The sequence below is a fragment of the Kogia breviceps genome, chromosome 2 (assembly GCF_026419965.1).
Source record: "Kogia breviceps isolate mKogBre1 chromosome 2, mKogBre1 haplotype 1, whole genome shotgun sequence".
NCBI lineage: Eukaryota > Metazoa > Chordata > Mammalia > Artiodactyla > Physeteridae > Kogia > Kogia breviceps.
The window spans coordinates 82,716,074-82,740,747 of NC_081311.1; the positions used below are offsets into that span (position 1 = coordinate 82,716,074).

Genomic DNA, 24,674 nt, shown 5'->3' on the forward strand with positions numbered 1-24,674 from the left:
TCCTCTGGGCAGAGAAACGGTGCCTTCGTCTCTTGATGTCGTCCATATGGTACACACTGTGCCGACTTAAGAGAGAAGGTCAGGACAGCATTGCCCAACAAGTACCCTCAACTCCAGGAAGCTGGGTGCCTCTCAGGCCTCGCTGGCTCCTGGGCTGAAGGCAAAGCCGTCCAGACAGACCAGCGGGGAAGGTGATGGTGCCCAGGCAGCAGCCACCACGGCCCTGCCTCCCTGCTTACACCCCGCTGGCCACTGAGCAGTGAGTGCCCTGAGCTACCATTTTCTGGAAGGCTGTCCATATTGAAACTGTAAGATAATGAGAAACTAAACATTAATTTAAAACCAAAAAAAAAAAAAGAACCAAATCACCTTTAGAAAAATATATGTCTCTAAGTAAATTTCAGGGAAGACCAATGAGTTTTTAATAGTTCCCTCTAAAGCTAAGAAGACCTCTGAGAAAGTCTCTATTTCTACAGTCAAAACAGACTTTAATGATTTTTCTATTTTCTTTTCTGATTATGCAAGTATGATGCACATTCCAAAAAAAAAAAAACCCCAAAAACAACACTCACTTGAGAAATACAGAAGAGCACAAAGAAACAAAAATCACCTATAATCCACTAAACTGTGCCTATAGTTTGTGGCAGTTTTTATGTTTAACCTTAGAAAAAATGCTAGAAAAAAAGAGAGAAATTTTCCCATCAGTCATGGACACAAGAGACTCTGTGAGTTTAAATGGAGCCTTAGGGTGGAGGGCTTGGCACCCATGAGCCAGAGACGTGAGCTGGCCATTAGACAGTAATAAATTTCTCCTGTACAGTGGTTAGATACAAGATATAACATAGGATCAGTAAAAAATGTAACCCATCTACAAGACTTTTGAATATTCCTTTTGCCTCTTTGAGAAAAATGGCTACCAGAGAATACGAATACTTGAAAAAATAAATACCACATCTTCTATATACAATGGAATATTACTCAGCCATAAAAAAGAATGAAATTCTGCCATTTGCAAAATGTATAGACCTGGAGGGTATTATGCTTAGTGATATAAGTCAGACAGAGAAAGACAAATACCGTATGTTTTCACTTTTATGTGGAATGTAAAAAATAAAACAAATGAACAAATATAACCAAAAAATAATAATAATTGAAAAAACAGAAATTCAAGCAAGGTTCAGCTGTAAGGAAAAACGAGCAAGGCCAAAATATCATGCTTAAGTACTACCTCCGGAAACAATAAACCTCGGGAATAAGAAGAAGTGGAGAAAGCTCTTTAAGAGTAGATTTTTTCTCCCTTTTCTATTATATCCCACTAAGATTTGATGTCAAGACAAATGGATTTCTGGAGCATTACATCTTCTTAGGCTGCCTTGACTTTTTTTTTTTTTTTTTTTTGGTACGCGGGCCTCTCAGTGCCATGGACTCTCCCGTTGCGAAGCGGACGCGCAGGCTCAGCAGCCATGGCTCACGGGCCCAGCCGCTCCGCGGCACGTGGGATCCTCCCGGACCGGGGCACGAACCCGCGTCCCCTGCATCGGCAGGCGGACTCCCAACCGCTGCGCCACCAGGGAAGCCCGAGATACTTTTAAGTACATCAAATATTTGGCAGCCTTAACATTGTTTGATAGCAAATAAAATCATGGTTTAAAAAAAAACCTTGTTAACGTTTTTACGAACATTCAAACTTAGAGGGAAATTTCCTTTTTTATATAACTCAGATTATTAAAAGGCAAATCTTTGTTTACTATATACTAGAAGCCCCTATTTAATATTTGCCCACTCTTTTGTTCCGTACTGTGTAGGAGATCCTTCTGAGCTGCTGAGAGCATCAGTTACTTCTTAATTTCTAATTCATTTGACTTTTTTGATAGAGAGGGAGACACTGAACCCACCCCAGTTTGTCTCAGTACTTGAGTCTCCAGGTCTCAACAAAGATATTGTTGTCATTTAGATCTGTCTCCAAAATCATGACTGGCCAGATCCAAATCTCGCTGTGGCACTGATGATCAAGTGTGTCCTCAACAACTTTCTAAGGGGAAATAAGCATTTTATTCAGTTCTCAGCAACTCTCCTTCTAAACCCCCGTAAGGCCCAGAGATGCTCCAGAAAGTGCAAAAAAATAACAAAGAGTTTCCATCGGCATCTATCACCTTGCCCTCGCCAACATCTTGCAGTATTAATTGAGCAGTTTTTGTGTTTTAAGATGTTGATCCTCTTGAAAAGAAACATGACTGAGGCAGGATCGTGCCACCATCATGCTTCAGGCCTGCTGGGGAGGGCAGTTCTGTCCCAGGAAGGAGAGCCGGACATTAACCACACTTCCGCCGCCTCCAGGCCGGCCTCCCGCTCCAAGGCAGCAATAACCCCCCTGCACGCACCTCAGGGCGCAGCAGTTCCCAGCCTCTGTCTGCCCTTCTGCCCACGGCCCAGGGGTTACAGAACCTGCTGCCTTCTCTCCTCTCTATTTGGGTGGTTCCAGCACAGCAGTTCAAACACATCTGAGCCAGACCTCCTCACAGCTTGAAACAGCAATGGAAAAGAGCCCTCAGGAAGTAGGCTGGTGGCCAGCCACCATCCTGGTCCCCGGAGACTGTTGACGGATCCCAAGTAACGAACGTATGTGAGTCATGCATCCACATGGCTGGAGAGGTGATGGAAATGAGACCGGGCTGTCTACAGATTGGCTGCATTCATTCAATCATTCATTCAGCAAATATTGTTTGTCACCTACACTGTTCAGACCTATCAAATCACTGAGGATGCATCCTGAACAAGACAGACATGATCTTCCAACACCTGACATGAAGCACTTTGAAAGCAAGAAGAATAGTTCACTGCAAGCACATGACTCAGTCCTGGGGAGTCATGGAAGGCTTCAAAGAGAAGACGTCTAAAATTTGAAGGATGCACGAGGCTTAGACACATGGAGGGCTGGTCAGAGCTGAGCTGGGAGAGGCCCCCAGGGGCACATGCCAAGGGAGAGGTGAGAGCCCGCACATCCATGCACGGGCCAGCGTGCCGTGGGGAAGGACACTGGCCCGTCTCAGGCCGTAGCATCAGACCTACTGAAGATTACTCCAGATCGCTAAATATTGGGTTGCACTGTGAGAGAGTACCATTTTTCTAGGTCGAAATGGTCTGATATCAGTAATTTCACATGGTTCAACCTAATACTTCCCAGAACAATACTCCCTTGACCATTTTCCCTTCTAAATGAGTTTCTCTCTAGAAAAAAAGAAAACCACAGTGGCATTGAGAAACATATGAGAATCAGTGGGACTGGAGTAGGGCGGTGACGGGTGGTGATGGTTGATTCCGAAGGACCCACAGAGGCCACGTGGAAGAACACATGAGTTGCAGTGGGACATTTAGGCTTTATCCTTCGGATGGTGGGGATACACGACGACCAGATGTGCATTTCAAGATGCTCACTCGAGATCACCTGGAGAATGGAATGGAAAGGGCAACACTGGACACAGAAAAATGTAAGAAGCAGCCCTCACGGTCATTCAGTGAGAGAAGACAGACCCACCCTAGCGTGGTGAATGCAGGTGGGCTGGAGGATGCTTCTTATAGGGGCCTAAGTGGCAGGACTCCAGACGGACTCCGAGGGGGAGATGAGGAAAAGGGCAGTGAACGTGAGTCCTGGTACCACACAGGCGCCAGGTGGGAGGATCTCAACAGGTAGGGGAGGGGCCATTCCCTGGACTGCATACACAGCACAGCGAGCTGGCTTGGAGGGAAAAGGATGAGTTCTGGGCATGACTGGTCAGCCAGTCCTGACGATCAGGACAGCAAACACCAGAAGCAGCGGGAGGTGACGGGAACAAAGGTTTGCTGACAGCTGACTAGGACAGTGCTTTATATACAGTGCATAATGAAAGGCACACATCTGGAAGGTAGGTACCCACCCTTCTGTTTTTACAGATAAAGAAATTGAAGGTGAATGCTTACCTGAGCTTAGGTAGCTGGTAAGTGATAGAGCTGCTATTTCAAGGGGCACTTCTCTACCTACACCCACGTCTTACAGCTCCAACCTGCCACCCACTCACCTAACAGAACGCAGGGCGTGTGGGATGCTTACGGCTAAAAAAACAGTAAGCAGAGTTAAGATCAAGAGGGATATGCAGAAACCTGCCCCGGCAGAACACACGGTAGAGGAGGACACCAGACTCAGGGCAGCGCACCTGACCCAGCTGAGTGCCCTACTTTCTACGGAGGAGTGACATTTCCTTAGAGGATGCCTCTTACCTGCAAGCCCTCTCGCCCCCTACCTGCTACAGACCACCTTCGTTGAGGTTCCTCCCCACATCTAGGGCACAGGGGTCGGGGCAATACCAGTCAGTGGTTGGAAGAACTTGCTTTCCAAGCATTAGAATCAACCCTGCAGCACCTCACTTGCCCTGTAGAGCAGAGCTCAGCTAGGCAGCCCCCCTTAACACCTCTTAAGGGAGAAGCAGTATTTTAGCCAATGGCATTATCCTGGCAGACAAAGGTTTAAGGCCTAGCCTGTTGAAAGAGTTATTTAACAATTTCCAAGATAGTAGCAAAACATTTTCCATAGAGCTAAATGAGTCCCAGGGAGGAAAGCACATATTACATTTTCCTACTTGTTTCCTTAATTAGGAACAGACCCCAGTGGCTCTGGGATTTATTTTCATGAGTACACGACCACAAAAACCAGAAACATCTTGACACGATGCAGCATCCCTAATGTTTCTCAAATCTGAATTCCTAATTGGGTTTTTTTAAAAAAAGGCACAAGAATTTTTCACACTTGTTTTGATTCAGGATTCAAAACAGAATCTAAGATGTGCATTTTTATATTGTTCTAAAACATAGAAAAGCTGGGTCAAAATCCATAACATCCACTTCAGACATTTCAAAGAAGAGAAAGACAGACCAAGGCATGAATTCTGAATTTAACATACCAAGGAAGATTCTTCTTCTTCTTCTCAAGAAACATGAAAACAATCTTGTGATCGCCCCGGACATTCCTCAACATCTTAATCTACTTACTTTTCATAAAAAGAGAAAAGCTCTGGGAGATGTTTGTATGGCACCTGCTTCTTCTGCAGGTGCAGAAGGATTTTTGCCATACAAAAATCCTGTAAAACAGGATTCAAAGGACCCCTTTTTGTGTGTTTTTCTTTGTTAATTTATTGCAGAAATTGGCTAGCCTTTTACTTTGCTTTCACCAAATTCTGTTATCATAAAGAATCCAGACGTGCCATGGAGTCTGTAATGAAGAAGGTACTATCCCTACCTGTGCAGTTTATCCTCAAGCATTTCCATGTACTTCATAGTATTCACCTTCACACTGGTTTCTGCAAAACAAAAATCCAAAATTAATGCAAATGGAGTCAGAGATTGAACAAAACCCGGAACTGCTCAACTAAAAGCCAAAACCCAAAGGATCACAGTTGAGCCGCTAGTAATGATAACATCCTATGATTGGAAAACACTCGAATCCATTGGACGGCTTGCCTGGAGGGATGCTTTGGAAGGGGTCTGAGGCCTCCAGGCACTGCCGGAGTCGGAGCCGGAGCCGGGGATTGAGGGTACGATGCCTTTCACTACGAGCTTTCAAAGGCAGCTTATCCGGTGTCTGGCATGGATTCCGTTGTGTTCTGCGCCCCTCACCTTTTCCACCTGGTAGCCAAAGGCTTGGCTGTAGAGTTTGGGAAAGAGTGAGAGACAGAAGAACACCCCATCCTGTGGTTTAACCAGAGAACCTCACCAATGGTACCTGAGGATTACAGACCCTTCCGTTGAAAAACAAACAGGAACCTGATCCAGCCAGTGAGCTGACATCAACTGCTCAGCTCCCAAAGCTGTGAGATCAGCTTCTACTAGAGGTAAACTCAGCGCCTCATAACCACCAAACACTGAAGGAATAGATGATCTTATGGCCCAATGGGTCAAAGAGGCACTTTGCTAACGTAAAAGAGATTTGGTACCTTTGGAGCAAGCTCTGACACCCTCCGTTTCCTCCTCCTCTGAGGGGTGAAAGTGCCTTGGTCTCCAGGTGATCCCCGAACGAGATGTGACTAGCGGCCCCAGAAGAGCGGCCGGCAGAGATGTCTCCGGAGGATGGTGGCGGTAACCTACTGATGTCGTTCCCTTTCTGTCCTCACTGGTATTACGGCCACTGTGATACTTACCATTATTTTTATTCCAACCTCTTCATTCTCAAAGGTAATTTGTGCCGAAGGGCTCACGAACACTCAAAAAGTTGGGGTACCAACCAAATATTCCCAGGAACTAGTACTTCATTGATCCCATTCTGGGAAACACTGCTCTAAGAATATAAAAGCCAAATTGATGACCTTTCCGATGGGGGAAAACACACCTTATCAATGAATCAGTAAGACTATTATTAAAAGGCTACGGTTAAACTGATGATTCTGCTTCAGTTGGAGTCACATGAAGTTATTTAATAAGGCATTGCAGTTAATTTTTAAGAATAATTAAGCTACTCTTAATCCATACTCTCAGACCACTCTGTTTTGTTTTCATCAGAACATTTACCACTACCTGTTTTTTTTTTGTTTGTTTATATGCTTGTTATTGTCTATTTATTCCCACTACAAGGTAAGCTCCGTAAGAATTGGGATCCTATCTTACTCAGTGCTGTATCTCCAGTACTTTGAATAGCATTTGTTTGTACTAGTTTCTCAACAAATGTTGATAGAATACTTGAATAAATCTAGTACTTTTCTCTTTGTTAAAAAGAAAAAAAGAAAGAAAAGAAAAGCAACCAAATATTGAGATGGAAATGACAACAAAAGTTCTGGTTAATTCGTTGATGATAGTTAAAACAGAGATACATCCAGTGAAAGGAACTGTTTAAGTTGATCTCTTACTGATTTGTGCTTGCCTAAGCTACAAGTTAAGGTGTGCTAAGTTTTTTTCTCGAAATAAATCAGTTAAGTATGTGTTGTCAGTTCCTACTATGAGTCAGGTCGTGTGCCAGCATGGGGATTAGTCATGGGGATGTGGTTCTTCAGGGCAGAGATCTCACTGGCTCACCTGGAATAAGTACTGCAAATTCAGAATATCCCAACCAGACATGCTCTGTTTCACATCCTATATGCATTTATGTGACTCACACTGTTCTCAGCCCTGGGTATAAACCAGTGAGCAGGACCAATAAAGATTCCTGCCTATGCAGTGCTTCGTTCTGGAGGGGAAGGTAATAAAGAGGAGAGATAAAGTTCCATAGGCTACTAGGGGGGTGATAAGTATTATAAATCAAGAGAAGGGGATCAGAGTGGGACTGCAGAGTGGTCCGGGTAGGCTTCGTTGAGAAGGTGACATTGCGTAAAAGCATGGAGATGGCGGGGAAAGCATGTAAGAAGCACGCCAGGAAGGGCAGAGACACAGAAGGGCCAGCCAGGGCAGGGGTCTGCCCTCAACAACATGGGGCCAGAGCAGAACGTTCCCTGGGGAGAAGGGATGAGGGCAGACAAACAGCTCAGGTCCAATCACGCAGGCCACTGCAGCAGACTCTATTTCCAAACATAGCCGCGGTAATACTGCTGGCCCCATACACTCTTCCAGGACTTGGCCACGGTCCATCCAACAGGGAAACCTATTTCCCTCTGCTTGAATCTGAACAGGCTAGGACTGTTCCCCCAGCTGTGTGTGGCAGGAAGGATGCTGTTTAACTTCTGAGGCCAGGGTCCAGCTCCTGCCTGGCTCCTCCTCCTGGGAACCCAGCCGCCATGCTATGAGGAAGCCCAAGCCACAAGAGAGGGCGTGCGGAGCTGTTCTGGCTCCCGGCCGCTGGGGCGAAGGGCTCAGCCTACAGCCCACATTTTTTTTTTTTTTTGGCCACAACATTTTATTCAGTTAAGCAGGCTCATGGAGCAAGAGAGAAACGCCAGCTGCAGGGGGCAGCTCCTGCAGATCCATGCCCTGCATCCCCTCAGAGAAGGATGTGGGGTCCTGGGGACAGCTCCCTCCATCCATCTGTGCCTCCATCCAGAGTCCCAGGGAGTGGCTGCCCCCGGGCAGGGAGTAGTTACTGGGAGGTAGGGTAGGAAGAGGGTGGCTGGCTCCCTGCAGCTCCCAGCAGAGTCAACCCTGCCATGGCTGCTGCTGGGCCTCCACTAGACCCTGGGCGGGGCTGTGGGCCCAGAAGCCCCAGCACGTGGCTGGGGACAGGAAGGAGCCAGTGTTGAAAGCACACGCCACCAGGAATTGCTTTTTAAAAAGTATAAAGTGTTTTGGAAAAAAAAAGGAAAAACATCTATATAAAAATTTCTTCAGGGCTTCCCTGGTGGCGCAGTGGTTGAGAATCCGCCTGCCGATGCAGGAGACACGGGTTCGTGCCCTGGTCCGGGAAGATCCCACATGCCGCGGAGCGGCTGGGCCCGTGAGCCATGGCCGCTGAGCCTGTGCGTCCGGAGCCTGTGCTCCACAACGGGAGAGGCCACAACAGTGAGAGGCCCGCATACCGAAAAAAAAAAAAAAAAAAAAAAAAAATTTCTTCACATATAAAATCCTGAAGAAGGTGCAAGGTAAGACCCAGTGCTAGGGGTGTGCTCAGATACGCAGAGTGTGTGTGTGTGTGTGTGTGTGTGTGTGTGTGTGTGTGTGTGTGTGTGTGAGTGAGCGAGCTTTCAGATGATTTGGGCCTTTCAGTCTGAGGGACCCGGACATCATGGAAGGGAGACAAGCCATCCCTGCTGCTCCCTGTCGAAACCCCTGACTCACAGAATTTGTGCACATAATAAATGGCTGTAAGTCATTAAGTTGGGGGGATAAGTAGTTCTACAGCTGTAGTAACTGGAAAGCCATCTCGGGATTTGGGGTGTTCTGAGTGAAATGGGAAAGCACTGCATAAGAATGGCAAGAAATTGGCTCGTGGCTGCTGTGTTGAGACCAGACTGTAGGAGTTGCTGAGGTGATGGGGACTGAGACCAGGGCATCAGCAGGAGGCGGCGATAAGAGGCAGATTTTAGGTACACTTTAAAAAATAGAAACAACAGGAGTTCCTGACGGATTGGATTTGCATGTGTGAAAAAGAGCCACGTCAAGAATGACTACAAGGTTTCTGTCCCGAGCAACTGAAATAAAAACAGAGTCGCCATCAACCGAGAAGGGAAGATAGCGGTGAACCCCATTTGGGGAGACAAGCAGTTCAATTGTGGATTGAAATTTGCTAAGAAAGTAGAACTCTAATGTCCCCCCCCCCACCAAAAAAAAAAAGATAAATATGTGAAGTGATGGATGTGTTAATTAACCTGATGTGGGGAAACTCTTTCACCATGTGTATCAAACATCATGATCACGTACACATTATCTCACAATGCTATTTGTCAATTATACCTCAATAAAGCTGGAGAAAATAAAAGCAATCAAAAACCTTTTAAAAAGAGTCCAATTTTGGATACGATAAATTTACGTTTATTAGACATCCAGAAGGACTGGCAAGTATAGAGTTGGATATATGAGTCTAGAGAAGGTCTGGGCTGCAGATGGGCACTCAGAAGACCCTGGCGACTGAAGCAAGGTGACGAGATGTCATCACGCAGGGAGTTAGAGTAGCTTAAGAAGCCCTTGGTGATCCCATATAACTATGATTATATCGTGATAGCACCTTTAATACAAGGGACAAAAATTCATAGTACCTCCCTTGAGGACACGACAGCCATATTCTCATGTTTAAGATAATCCAGAGGCACACCCTATGAATGATTTTGTTAAGAAATCGGACACTAAATACTTGAGTCATCTAAGCACTTGATGCTCCAGTTAGTGACCTGCTAGACCCAGACAGGAACATCTTGTCCACTGGCCCAGAGGCTGCCATCTGCAGAGGATGCTGTGTTGATTGCCTTCTCTGGATCCTGACTCATCTCCCAGGCCAGTCTTGCTCACATATTCCTGGGTTGACTCACAACCTTCCAGAGAGACCCAGACCATAGACGGGGAGTTTAGGTTTTTAACTTCCTACGAGATATGCAACTTCCTAAGAGATAGGCCCAAAGAGACACTGACTGAGAACACAGCACATCCTTTCTTCCCTTAGCACCATCCCTCCTCTTCCCTCCTCTCCCCAACATCTTAGAGCAGGGAGCCAGAGAATGGTAGTGGTGGTGAGGCAAGATTCCAAGAACCAAGGATGGTACCAAGGGAAGCTGAGTGCTAAAGGGAAAAGGAGACCAGGGGTCACCAAGCATCCTGATGTGCAAAAGGTAGGAACACTTCCCCTCCTCCCCACATGCTAAGAGAATCTGATATCCAGAATCGGGCCAAAATATCAGAATGGAGTTCATATAGTTTTAGGAATCCAGTTAAACAAGAACTGATTGATCATTAAATGCAGTAAATCTGCGAAAACATTTATGGGAGTGCATGGCACAGACACAAATCAACGTTCCAGGAATGGAATCTGGGTCCTACTTCATGCAAGACACTACGCTAGGCACTATTAAGTATAATAGAGATACGGCCTCAAGGAGCCCAGAGAGCGCTGTAGGGCCAGACGCTAACATTGATTTCTCCTGGGAGTGCATAGCAACGTTTTCCATAAGTCTTTATCATAAGTGATAATCCAAAAATATCCCTATGAGTCTAATGAAAAAAAAAAAAAAAATTACCAAGCTACCCAGCAATATCCTTTTCAGGATAAACTAGGAAGATAGGAGGATGTTAAGTAGAAGCAGGTCTAACTAGGTTTCATTGCATTAGATCCTTTGTTTGCATAATAAAAGGACAGCAGTATTTGTCATGATAATAGTACAGGGAATGAGTAACACCCAGGCAGCCTTGCCTTCAGATTGAATGAAGCAGTGGTTCCAAAGAACTTCAGCCCCACCACCCTCAATTAATAAGGCAGCATCACGAGATCGGTACAAGATGATCTCAAATTTGAAAATGGAAGCCTAAGGGACCTCATCAGTTTAGCATCAATCACAAATTTTGTCTAACATTAGCCATTTTATTGACATTTTTCTAAAATAACCTAAGTACCAAGTGCGGTCTGACCTCGTTTTATGAAAATACGTCAGCAGATTTCAAAGGTAGATTTAGACAAGACGAACACCCATTAGTGAAATCTTCCAGAAGGAAGATGTGAAAGACAGAGGAGAAATTTTAGAATTCTGAGAAACTTTTGAACATCTGAAGTATTATTCTTCCGTTTGAGTTAATGGAAGGACTTCTGTTTACCTGGGTAATTAAACCACAGGAGGAGATGGAGTAGTAAAGTAGCACTAACAAAGAGCCAGGTAGGGCAACAACATGGAAAAAATGGACTTGCAGTTGGATTGTCTTCGTAGGTGGGATGGAACAAGACTGTATGACCTTGAAATCTGTCAGAATCTGTTATAGGAGGTGCTACACAACTCAAATTTTACACTGAAGATGGAAATACCAGCCTGAACCCTTGCTGGTACCAAAGTGATCTTGACTGTCACTTGGAAACCCAAGATGCAGAAATACTTGATATCAAATTAATGACATCAATCTAGTTAACATTTTATTGAGCACTTCCTACATGTCAGGTACTGTTCAAAACATCTGCTCTAAATGCCACACAATAATAGTACCTATGAAGCAGTTATTATTATCCCCATTTTGCAGTTAGAAAAACAAAGGGGCAGTGAGGATCTTTAGCTCACACAGCTAGTGAGGACAGTCCCAGAGCTCACTGTTATAGAACACAACCTCAATTTTAAATAATAGGAGCGAGGAAATGCACACTGAATAAATGCATGTGAAATTTCAGCTGCCAGCAAAATGAAGCAGGTGTTCAAAGGCAATAAATTCAGGAGAGGCCAAAGACTGCTGTAAAAAGTCAGAGTTACAAAGAGCACTGACAATTACAAAACAGCCACCAACAAATGGAAACCTAATAGCTTGTAAACTGTGGGGAAGAATACTGCTAACATATCAGCATAAAATACATTACCATTGTGTCATATATTTATATCATATATCTGCTAACATATCAGCATAAAATACATTACCATTGTGTCATATATTTATATCATATATCTGCTAACATATCAGCATAAAATACATTACCATTGTATCATATATTTATATCATATATCTGCTAACATATCAGCATAAAATACATTACCATTGTGTCATATATTTATATCATATATCTGCTAACATATCAGCATAAAATACATTACCATTGTGTCATATATTTATATCATATATCTGCTAACATATCAGCATAAAATACATTACCATTGTGTCATATATTTATATCATATATCTGCTAACATATCAGCATAAAATACATTACCATTGTGTCATATATTTATATCATATATCTGCTAACATATCAGCATAAAATACATTACCATTGTGTCATATATTTATATCATATATCACATATATACGTGTGTACATATACGTATACGTGTGTGTGTGTGTGTGTATCTATATGTATTGTATAAGCCAAGGTGATTTCAAAGTAGTTTGCAATGAGAAAATGATTACTAATTTTCCCAGGCTTATATTCAGGTTGGGTCATTCCTCCCAATAATAAGATGTCAAATTCATGTGGTTTTACAAGATTTTTTGTTTGCCCCTATAGAGTTGTTTACAGCATTTTTCTGCCATCACTATGTGTAGTGGTCATTTACGAAGAACTCTCAAGAGAGAGATCCTGAATTAAACAGGATATAATCCTTCCTAGGCTTTAGACTTGTCAGTGCATATCTGCTAGGGTTGGAACCAAATGAACACACCATCACTAGATCAGCAATATGGACTCACGTCTCATCGGTAGGACATCATTCTGTGTGGTGCTGTTAATTCTCTCTGAGGTTGGTAAGAGATTTGCAGAGAGAAGAAGAATTATCAGATATGGGTCCTACAGAATTAATAAACACTAACAAAGAGCAGGCCTCTCTTTGAGGTTGTATCTGACTCTCATTCTTACATCTATCTAATGTTTCTGAAATGCCCACCGCATGCCAGGTTCTGCATTAGGCACTGCAGCTTCACACATGAACGTGATGCTGCCCTTAGCCTGGAGAAAACCAGGTTTGGTGACAGTCACACAAATAGATAGCTAATAAAAGCAATGCGTTTGGTCCCATGATAGAAACGTAAAGCAGCGGTCACTCTGGGAGCATCGCGGAAGGTGATCCAGCCCAGCTTGAGGGGATAAAACATGAGTCCCAGCGGAAGTGACTGAGCAGAGATCTTAAAGGATTTTCCACGCTGGCTGAAGCCGGAAGAGGCGTGCATAATCCAAAACAGCAGTTGCACATAAAATAAGATTTGCGTTTTAGAATATCAGGCATTTAATGCCGTATCATTTTACCTTCCCAATAATTTCTGAATCATTTTTCCCTAAGCTTACACGTAGATTACTCGGTGTAGCACATGATCCCACACCAAGGGAAGATGAGGTAGTTACAGGAGATGGGCAGCTCCAAATGTCCCAAAGCATGGGCTCTAAGCCTCCATCACCACTGTCACGGCCACTCTCGGAAGTGGAAGTAGAGATTAACAATGCGTCCAGATTTTCTCCTTTGGGCAAGGTGAGTGGGGCTGTCCTGTTAGGGTAACTTCAAAGGCAGAGAGCGGGAAAGCCTTTCCAGAAGTGGAGCATCCTAACATGATTCAGTTGTCCGTGAAGAAAGGAAAAGCAATTATTCCTAGCAGTGTTGATGTTTATGCTACCGCTTCCTACCGTTCTGTGCTGTGTGACGGCGTCTGGCTGCAGCTGCCCCGCGAGAAGCCCTGCCCTGTCACCCTTGAACCCAGAGTGCAACTCGGGGACTTAGCCCGGTCACTCATGTCAGTAGAAACCACGCCTGCTTAGATGGGGAGAGATCGTGGGCAGGAGGAAAGGGAGGAGAGTGAGGAAGGAAGCTCCCCGAGGTTTAAAAACATTAACTAGATCGTAAGCGCTTGCTCTACGTAACAGATATAGCCCCACTTCCAATATGACCTGCTGTGCTTGTCACCAGTTAATTGGGTATCATCTGATACAGTAATTCTCACCTTCCCTGTTCAAACCTGCCCCTACATGCAATCTCCCCGTGTCCTTGAAGCACACAGCCTATAAATCAGCACTATTCAATGACAATAAGAAAATCAAAGGGCACACGGTATGGAAAACTAGTCGGAAAAAAGCTAACACTGTCAGTTCCATGCAGCCTCCCTCCGCAGCTCCCCTCACTCACACACCCTCACCAGCCACGCGCCCCCACCGATTCCCCAGCTTTCCCTGATGACAGCAGGCCTTTGGTTTGCTTTCTTGCTTCCTAGCACGTATCCTTGAAAGAGCTGTGACCTGGAGACCCATTTACAATATTTTGTAAGTTGCTTAAAATGTCTATTTACTGGTTTTGCCTGGGAGTGTCCAGTTGAGACTATACACTCACGTTCTGTGATTCTTTCTCCTCCCTTCCCTCAAAGACACGCACACCTCACACATGCCCACATGACTTACTTCTCTTCGTTCTTTTCAAAAGGCAGACAAGGAATAGAATTGGGGACTTTATTTTTTAAAGTGGAACGCTATTTTCTTAAACAACTAGTATTAAAAACATTTTAAGCCCAAATGCACACTTGATCTTTTGTTTTTTAATTTTTATTTTATATCGGAGTACGGTTGATTTACGATGTTGTGTTAGTTTCAGGTGCACAGCAAAGTGATTTCAGTTATACTTTCTCAGATTCTTTTCCCATTTAAGTTATTACAGAATACTGGGTAGAGTTCCCTGTGCTATATGGTAGGTCCTTGTTGATTATCTATTTTATATATAGTAGTGTGTATATGCCAATCCCAAACTCCCAATCTATCCCTCCCCCTCGACCTTGATCTTCTCAAGCTAAGGAGAGTGAGCTCACACTAGCTGTCGGTGTGATGCTTTCAGTTGTGTACGTTATTAATTATGAGAATTATCTCTAACTCTCATGGTAACTCCCTAAATCCCTTCTGAGGATAAGGAGACAGGCTGAAAAAAGTTCATTCCAGGAGTAAATAAAAAATAAAGGTTCATTCGGTTTTATTCCAGAGTCTATGTGTTTTCAAATGCACAATACTGCTGCCCAATTGTTAGGGAACATAACTTATGAATTTCACTGAAGGAAATCCTCATTTCACAGAAGGAAAGAATTTACTTTTCCCTCTAAAGCAGAGGCTTTACATCCATTAAAGGCTTGAAGCTGGAATCTCTCTATCTGACACAAAACCATCCTAGTCTGACGGTCTGTCTGAGCTATTGCCCTTGGAAGAGAGATCCCGGAACGTGGGTGGGGAAACTCAGATTGTGCTCCAGGGCAAGGACCAGACCGTGTTAAGCTGATCAGATCCCCAACAACACGGCGTATCCCATGCTGAAGATGCTCTGCTGCACCGTCTTGGGACATCACTTGCGCCCAGCAGATTTTGGCAGGGTGGCGCCGGGGAGGGAGAGGGGAAGATTTTAACATCAACCCGTCTGCTTACGTGAATCACACCCACGTCCCCCTCCTCCGGCACGGGGGCTCCCTGCCCGACACCCTTCCCTCTGGGGGCTGATCATCTTCAACCCAGCCCCCCGCTAGCAGGTCCTAGCCCTCACCTGCTTCCCAGCAGCCTGCCCTCCACTGAGGGGACAGGGCTGGGAACAGCCAAGCTCCCTGCCCCGGAGTTTCCAATGCGGCACTGAGTGAAGAGGCCCTTCCCTTTGCAGGGCCCAGAACGAGGGCTGCAGCCGCCGCAGCCAGGCTTCAGTCGCAGCGGGAGGATGAAGGGGACACTCAGCGGTCAGCAGAGGAGGGGCGGAGGGGAGGGCGTCCTGACGGCTCCTGAGGCCGTCTCCACCTCCAGGAGGGTGACCTGGGCCAATACAGAGCCTCCGACTGTCCCCTCTGTCTGGAATATCCCCCTCACGTGTTTCTGCCTTTCTGTCCCCCGAGATGCTCCCTGCTTCCGCGTTCTCCCCCTTTCTGGACTCCTACACGCATTTCCCACCTTCCTATATAGCCTTCCAGCTCATTTTGGGCACGGCTATCCTCTCTGCCGGAATCATGGACGCTACGTCCTTTGAACCCTTAGCGCCCAGCACAGTCATGGGCCCAGAGAAGGTGCCCAGCGCCTCAGGCACCAGGTCCCAGGGGCCGGCGCTGTGCCAGCCTCGACGTAAGACACGTGTATGTTCTCAAGGAACCGACAGCCTGATGAGACAGAAATCAGAAGAGGTTCTCAGGAGGCCGAGTAACTGAGGTCATCAGACAGTGAATTACTGGAGAGTGGAGGACACACGAATGCAACCCAGCCTGAGAAGGAGGGCGGGGGGGCCTCTTGGGCTCCCTGGAGCTGAGAAGGATGTGAGTACAGGGCTATAGTTCAGTCTCTAGTACAAACAAAGCAACGCATGTGGAAGGGGAGAGGGGGGCTGTGATAGGGTGAAATAAAGAGGGAAGATTCCCCAACTCCCATCTTCGGCACTAAGCCATTCACAAGGCCACCAGCATCACAGACCACGGGCATCCTGCCCACCCCTGCTCCAGGGATCGATCTGCCGGGCACCCAAACAGTGCAAATCCAGATGAAATCCATTTAAACGTGGACTACACAGACGTTCCCAACCTCTTACAGGCTGGGACAAAGTCCAAAAGTGAGCCGGCTTTTTTTTGTTTTTTTCCTAGATAAGGGCCAGACAGGGGCCAGCACTACACCTGAGGTGGAAAACTTGGAATCTGCCCATCCGATGAGTGCATGTCACTCGCCCCCCAGGCATGAGCACAGCTAACTCAGCCCCAGGGTCCAGTTCACAGTCTCCCAGCCCCTCCCCGTGAGGGCAGGTAGACTCAGGCATATCAGTAATACACCCCAAGAAGACCAGGTACCTGTGAATTTAAACTCTAAGATGCAGTGAAATGCAATGATTATTCTGATAAGTCTTCTATCTACAGATGCTTTGGAAAGACTCTACCTACAGTTTTCTTACTGCCTTATTTTCTCAAGCCTTTTGCAGAAGAAGTGGGTTTGCAGTTGGCTCTGAGATTCCACCCCCAACACACGTGCACAGGGTGGCCACGTCCAGGACCGTGAATCACTCCCACATGGCCGCACAATGGGACCACACGTGGCTGGGCACCTCTTGCTCACAGGCCAAGTTTTGTCAGAAGCCAAACGCCAAACCCACGTGCCTGTCCTCTCCTTCCACGCTCAGACGACGCATAGGCAACAAAACAAATAGCTTGTAAAGATTAACAGAGAAAAAAATATGAACCTTTGCATGCCTGCTTCATCAGGACAAACACATGCCAGGTGAGGAAGGACCAGGCAAGATAAAATCTTACAGCAAAACAGCCTGTATGGAGCCTCTTGCTTCTGTCCGAAGCAACCCATCCTCCCAAACTCTTGAAGCCAAGATTGCATTACGACGCATGCAGGAGCGTCACCTGCACGTTCCCACAAGATGCTTAGCGTCTGGAGGAGGCTGCCTCTCCTTCCAGGAGCGGGGGCAGGGTAGTGCAGGAGAGCCTCACCACAGAGGAGTGGCCAGAGCTAGGACATGCAAGCTGGACCGTCCACACGCTTGTATGCGAGGAGCTCATGGGGGCAGATGACAGAGATGGGCAGAGACGGGGAGGCTGGGGGCTGCAGCCAACTCTCCCTCCCCTCTGCTTTCCAGCACAGGATCCAAGGGCTCCGAGAATTCTAAACTCCCACCTGGTCTCCTAGCCGTTAGAGTTATATCTGTCAAGTGTATGCATCATATTTTTTTATTTTCTGCATTTTAAGATACTTTGACACCTGAGCCTTGCTGACCCTGGAGGGACTGCCCCTCCCCAGGGCTGGCCAGTTCCTAGAGAGAGAAAACGACTCCCCTGAGAGCAAGCCTATCTAATATGCAAAGCAGACATCCCTGAGAGCACATGCCCCACTATCTCTTCTGTCACCCTCCAGGCCACTCTCCCCCAGCCCTAATCACCCAGGCCAGGTACCAGACAGCTAGGGACAGCTCCTACGCCCCAGAGCCCTGAAATGACTCAAACCAGCCAGTCTGACTGGCCCTGCCCATCGCTTCTCAGGGAAACCACAGTGAAGGCAATTGGGCACGTTTCCCCCTTCCTCCGCCTCCCAACAGAGCCTGGCGCTTCCCCCTGTGGCCCTCCCGTGACATGGTGCGCCCCCTTCTCTAGGGAGCTGTGAGCAACAAACTGCCTTCTCAATAGCAGTGGTCTCCTGATCTGTTTTGGCCTCACTATACCTGAATCATAAGAAACCCTACATGTTAAACCTCAGGTTAAGACAATAGAACACGCCGTATTTAGCCATTCACTAGACTGATTCACAGCTTTAAGTATCCAGATCTACAGTATCTGCGCCTCGTGCTGTGTCTCTGCCCCAGCCCCGCAGGTACTACTCATAAGCCTGCTGTCACCAACATTTGCAGTTAATTCTATAACGGACAAGGGGAAAGAAAGAGACAGGCTTTATCAGCTCCCAACACAACACTGTGAAAGAGCTGGATTTCAGCCTTATCAAGACAGCCGACAGGGAATGTGATACTTGATCTCCCAGAGCCTGGGCAAGAATGTGTGTTATGAGACGGCGGGGGGGGGGGGGCATCTGGCACAGAGACAGTGTAGGGGGCTCAGCACAGGGGTAGTGAGTTGGGGGCTGGGAATGCCCACCCTGGCTGTGCCTCTGCGGCCCCAACACGGTGCCCTGAACCAAGGTTTGGCACGTCTGGCTACTGCATTTTCCATTTCCACGCAGTAGAGCTGGAAGGCAGAGGAGGCTGAATGCAGAACTCGGATGGAGACCACGAGTTCTCCCTCCTCCAGACCGCTACAGTGGGTCTCCACCCCCCCTCTTCACATGGGCCCTTCTCACTGGAGAGAGAGCCCACAAAGTGTGGCTTAACATGCTGCGTTGGCTTCTCTTTGCCCTTGGAGCAAAGCACAAACCCTCCGGATAGCGCCCTATCCGCATCTCGTCCACTCACCCCCTCCACCCACGTCTGGCCTCACCAACACACCGGGCTCCTTCCTCATCCTCGCCTGGCATGCTCCTCCCCTGCACTCCCTGCAGGGGCAGTTTTCTTTTCCTTTAAGCCTCCGCCTAAATGTCACTGCCTTCGAGGGCTCTCCCCCTACAGCCAGCCATTGGCTATTTGCCACTCGGTTATTTTCCCCCTGACCCCAGATTGTCGCCTCTGCAGGCCTTAGAGCTTCTCTCTTCTAACTATTTTATTTGTGGGTTCATTCACAGGTTGTTTTTGGTTTTCATTTTTCTGTCCCTCCCATTAGAATTCAAGTTCAGGAGGACCGCACCCCACCGTGGGTTCCCGCTATGTGTTTGGTTTTGGTTTTTGGTTTTTTTGGCTGTGTTGGGTCTTCGTTGTTGCGCGTGGGCTTTTCTCTAGTTGCTGCATACAGGGGCTACTCTTTGTCGCCGTGCGTGGGCTTCTCATGGAGGTGACTTTTCTTGTTGCAGAGCACGGGCTCTAGGCACCCAGGCTTCAGTAGTTGCAGAACGCAGGCTCAGTAGTTGCAGCACGCGGGCCCTAGAGCGCAGGCTCAGCAGCTGTGGCACGTGGGCTTACTTGCTCCGCGACATGTGGGATCTTCCCAGACGAGGGCTCGAACCCGTGTCCTCTGCACTGGCAGGCGGATTCTTAACCACCGCGCCACCAGGGAAGTCCGCTATGTGTCTGTTAGTTAGATTATGTGTTCACTCGATTACAAAGCGTGTCCGATTTCATGTTCCTGGCCTTGCTGCTGAGTCCCATTCTTGCTCTGTAAAGCCGAGAAGGGCACGTGGGGAAGACATCCTGGTCATGAGCACGGGCGCTGAGCATTTGGCATCCTCGGGGAAAGCCGGCAAGCCGGCTGTATGCCGGGCGTTAGGAGACACTGGTGCCTTACACACTGGATTTCAGTGTCAACACGCAGCACCTCCCGGCTGCAAGGAGTCTCTAACTCACACCCCAGGTGTGCAGAGCAGCTGCAGGTAGAAATCTATGTGAAATCGGAAGGTTTGGTACCCACTCCTAACCCGAGAGCAGGGATTCAGGACCGTGGGTGAGGAAGAGCCCCCAGCCACCAACCTGTTCACAAGGATGCTTAAGTGAGCAGTGTTTGTAAACTGGGGCCTCAGGCCCCGTGCTAACGCTCTCATCTTCATCTGCTCCCAGTGCAGTGGGCACAGTGGAAATGGGAGAGTGTCGACGGGGAAGTAGAAGACAGAAGGTCAAAACTCCTTCCAGGACTCAGGGTGCAGGCCGGCCATGGCCCCTTGTCACAGTTGAGGACGGAATGCAGCCAATGTTGAGGCTGGCTCTGATTTTCAGTCTTTGTATTTGGGGCAAATGCTAAGCGTGAAAACCGAAGGCACTACGAGTGCAATAACACCTCTAACAGCTTCTGAGGGCCCTCCCTCTCCTCCCTCTCACGCACAGCCTGAGGAGCACAGGATCCATGAGAATTTACAAATCGCCTAACATGGGTTTCAAATAAAGTAAACTAAGTGAGTCCAATTTTCTATGCCTTTCATTTTAAATTATGCACTCACTCTCTAGAAGCAAACGATGCGAGTGAGGAGGATGGGACATTCAAAATCTAATTTTCAAAAACTGGGTCCTAAGGCAGAACACTAAAGATGCATTTACACGTATAATTGCGCCTGCAAATTGATCCCGGCTGAGCAAGCGGCCCTCTGGCGGGCGAGGGCGCCTGGCCTGGGCTCACCCAGCCTCAAGAAGCCAATTCACGGGCTCGCGGGTACCTACTGAGCCCCTGCTAGGTGCCAGCCGGTGTGCTAGGTGCTGAAGGAGACCCCGCTCTCCAGCCCAGTGCCTCAAGAACCTTGTGAACTATCAAGAGGATAGCACAGGTAAAGGGGTCTTTACAGCACGTGGGGAGGGGCCAGGACAGACTAGCTGGTGAGCGAAAGGCAGGCACTTCACGTGGTGGAGAGCACGGAGGTGTCACGGGGAGGGGGGGTAGCCAAGCAGAAGTAGGAGGGATGGGCAGGGAGCAGGGAAATAGGCATAGCTGGGAAACTGGATGTTGGGGCCACTGAAGATCGAAGTGTAAAGAAGGAGGGGAGGGTGAGAAATGAAGATGGAGAAAGCACGTCAAGAAGGGCCGTTCAAGCGTCTACCAAGAAGCATCGTGGGCCCGGGTTCCTAGTCCATTACACTGGCTGCAATGTACAGAGTGGCTTGTAGGTGGGTGGCATTAGGTGTAAGAGGACCAATGGAATAGTGCTGCTGAAATGCAAGAGGCCTGGAACCAGAAAGTGCTTGTGGGATGGATAAAGGCGGGCTGATATCAAAAATATTAAGAAAATAGAATTGACAGGATTCAGTGTTAGGTTGAATCAATTCATTCATTCATTCACTCAGCTACTGCACACCGAGCAGGCACTCGGTGCCAGGCACTGTCATCCAAGCTAGAAACACCACAGTGAAAAAGGAGCGTGAAATAAGTGGGTATTTGTAAAAATGCTTAAAGCGGTGCCTGCTATTTGGGAACCATTGGGTTATTGCTTAAATAGAATGAATAAAATAAAACAGACATGGAGCTTACGTTCCAAGTGGGGAGAGAAGCAAAGAAGTAAGTATGATACGGCAGCTGCTGCTAAGGGAAAAGGGACCACCCGTGTAACAGGCGAGGGCTGCCGTTGTAAATAAGGTGGTCAGGGGAGACCTCCTTGAGACGGTGACAGTACAACAAAGACCCGGCAGAGGTGAGACTACAAGAAGAGTAAAACAAGAGAAAAGGACCAGCCTGATGCCAGGGCTCTGGCTTGGTGAACTGGCAACGGACAGCACCAGAAAAAAAAGGTTTGGGAGGACAGAAAATTAAGTTCACTTTCCAACATGTAGAGCCGGACTTGTCTTTAAGATATCCAAGTGGAGTTGCCCAACAGAAGGTGGTCGTGAGGGGCAGGAATTCACGAGGTGGAGGATAGAGACCCAGCCAGGAGTGGGTCTTGGCTTCTAGACGCTGCCCACGTTCCCCAGCGCACGGCCCCCTCCTTCCAGCCTCAAAGCCAGCAACCCCGTGCCAGGTCATTTCCTACCTCAGGTTTCTCCACCTCCCCTTCTGCCTCATCTCTCCTCTGCTTCCAGCCGAGAGAGGCCTCTGCTTTCAAAGGCACTTATGATTAGACTGGGCCCCTCTTTATGATCCAGGACACTCTCCCTTCCTCAAGATCCTTAACCTCAATCATGTCTGCAAAGCCCTTTGTAACATCACATATTCATAGATTCTGGGGACCAGGGAGTGGATATCTTTGGGGCCATTATTCTACCTAGTATGCCAGCCACGTAGCATGGCAAGAAAAGGTAGCTGGGGACGGAATCCCAAATGGAACAAAACCTTAAAATGATGGGCAGAGAAGGAGGAGCTGGGAAATATGACAAAGATGGAGTGGCCAGAGAAGTAGCAGGATCTCCGGAAGGGCAGGGTCTACAGAAGCAAATGAAGGACGAAGTGTCCCTAAGTGTCACCATGACTGGACACTGCCAAGAATGCTGGAAAGGATGGCCTGGCACAATAAAAGAATTACCGGGGATCTACAACTGCCTTCACACACACACACACACACACACACACACACACACACACACACACACACACACACACACACTTTCTCTCTCTCTCTCTCTCTCTCTCTCTCTCTCTCTCAGAAACCCCTCTTTCACATGGCTTCCTACCAGGCTGCTGCCCACCAAGCCCCACCCAGCACAGGCCAGCAGAGCTGCGTGAAGGGGACAGGCCTTCGATGGTGTCACACAGGCTGGGTGCCAGGACCTCACCCAATAGACATGAACCTGGTTTTGAAATAATCAGCCTGACTTGCATCCTACATGCTCATTCTCCCTTCTGGGGAACAAAATGAAATCTCCGCGTGAGAAGTAGGAAAGGATGGAGCCCCTGGCTACTAAATCTGCTGAGACTGATCCCCCCCTGATACGAGAAACACTAAATGCCGATGGAAAATCTATTCTCCAATCCCCATAATTACCTGGCATTTGTTTTAGGTATTTAAAATGCATTTGCTTTGACTCTGGGATGGTTAATGTCCTAGATATTAAGGAGAAGGTAGGTATAAAGTCATTGGCTTAAAATGATCCCAGTGAAACCATTTCTTCTGACGAGATCATAAAATGCACTTTCCCAGTGAGCCATACATAACTGGCTCAACTCTGTAATAAAGCGGGGCTGCAGGTTTAACGGAAGACAGAACCTGTTCCACTGCAGATTGAAGTGCAATTTTCCTCCTGCGTCGCCTTGTGGTTGAGGGATTGCGGTGTCTTTTTTTCTGATACTCTTTCTGTCATCGGACCCAGAGATAAGTGAGCAGCTTCTCCTTATCACGGGGCCACATTATAAATATGTGAGTTGGATGGTGACCCCTTCGACCAAAATGAAAAAGAAAAGATAGGAAGTCTCAGCCATGTTTTTGATTTTACAGACAATACCAGAAAGGCCCTGTTACCATCCCAGGATCCCATTAAGGTTTTAACAGGGAGTTAGTTTTAAGGGTTATGAAAGTAGATCTGTTTTGTTTAAATATCAGGAAATAGGGTTTCCCTGGTGGCGCAGTGGTTAAGAATCCGCCTGCCAACGCAGGGAACATGGGTTCGAGCCGGAAGATCCCACATGCCATGGAGCAACAAAGCCCTCATGCCACAACTACTGAAGTCCATGTGCCTACAGCCCGTGCTCCACAACAAGAGAAGCCACCGCAATGAGAAGCCCACGCACTGCAACCAAGAGTAGCCCCCGCTCACTACAACTAGAGAAAGCCCGTGCACAGCAACGAAGACCCAATGCAGCCAAAAATAAAGAAATAAAATAAATTTATTTTTTTAAATATCAGGAAAAAACATGGGTGAAACTCCTATGGACTTATTCTTTTCTTTCTAAATTTATAGTTGCTTTCATATATTGTGTTAGTTTCAGGTGTACAGCACAGTGATTTGGTTATACATATACATGTATCTACCTCTATTCTTTTTCTTCTGATTCTTTTCTGTTATAGGTTATTACAAGGTATTGAATATAGTTCCATGTTGGGTTTGTTCTTTTTTTAAAAAGATAAATTTATTTATTTTATTTATTTTTGGCTGCGTTGGGTCTTCATTGCCGCGCGCGGGCTTTCTCTAGTTGCGGCGAGCGGGGGCTACTCTTCGTTGCGGCGCACGGGCTTCTCATTGAAGTGGCGCCTCTTGTTGCAGAGCACAGGCTCTAGGCACGAGGGCTTCAGCAGTTGTGGCACGTGGGCTCGGTAGTTGTGGCTCGCAGGCTCTAGAGCGCAGGCTCAGTAATTATGGCACACGGGCTTAGTTGTGGGATCTTCCCGGACCAGGGCTCAAACACGTGTCCTCTGCATTGGCAGGTGGATTCTTAACCACTGCGCCACCAGGGAAGCCCCGGGTTTGTTCTTAATTACAGGTGTTGGGATCCAGGGACTTTAAGGAAAGTGGCCTCGGCCTCTGGTGTGACAGTGGCCATTTTGACGGTTGACTATTTTGAGATAGGTTTGTCTGCCTTTTGGTAAACCCAGCCCTGCCAGTTTCACACATATACCACTTTAATTATGTGATTTTTTTTTGTCATCTTCCACCAATAAAAACCTTTAAAAACTCACTGAAAACAGAGACTACAATGTTGTCACTGCTTTCCCTGGTGTGTGTGGAGGGCCTGCAGAGGGACAACATCTACCC

The 24,674-nt window shown here is 47.2% G+C and overlaps 1 protein-coding gene across 3 annotated transcripts in view; it reads right to left on the reverse strand.

Moving 5' to 3' along the window:
* The window catches only part of DISC1 (DISC1 scaffold protein), a 348,316-nt gene that overhangs the window by 64,948 nt on the left and 258,694 nt on the right, over positions 1–24,674 (reverse strand). For all 3 annotated transcript variants that reach the window (XR_010839017.1, XM_059052842.2, XM_067025721.1), the window contains one exon: positions 5,270–5,330. Coding sequence is in view for 2 of the 3 variants with exons in the window: in XM_059052842.2 (XP_058908825.2) it covers positions 5,270–5,330 (61 nt within the window). In the remaining variant the exon portion in view is untranslated. The remainder of the gene's footprint in view (positions 1–5,269; positions 5,331–24,674) is intronic.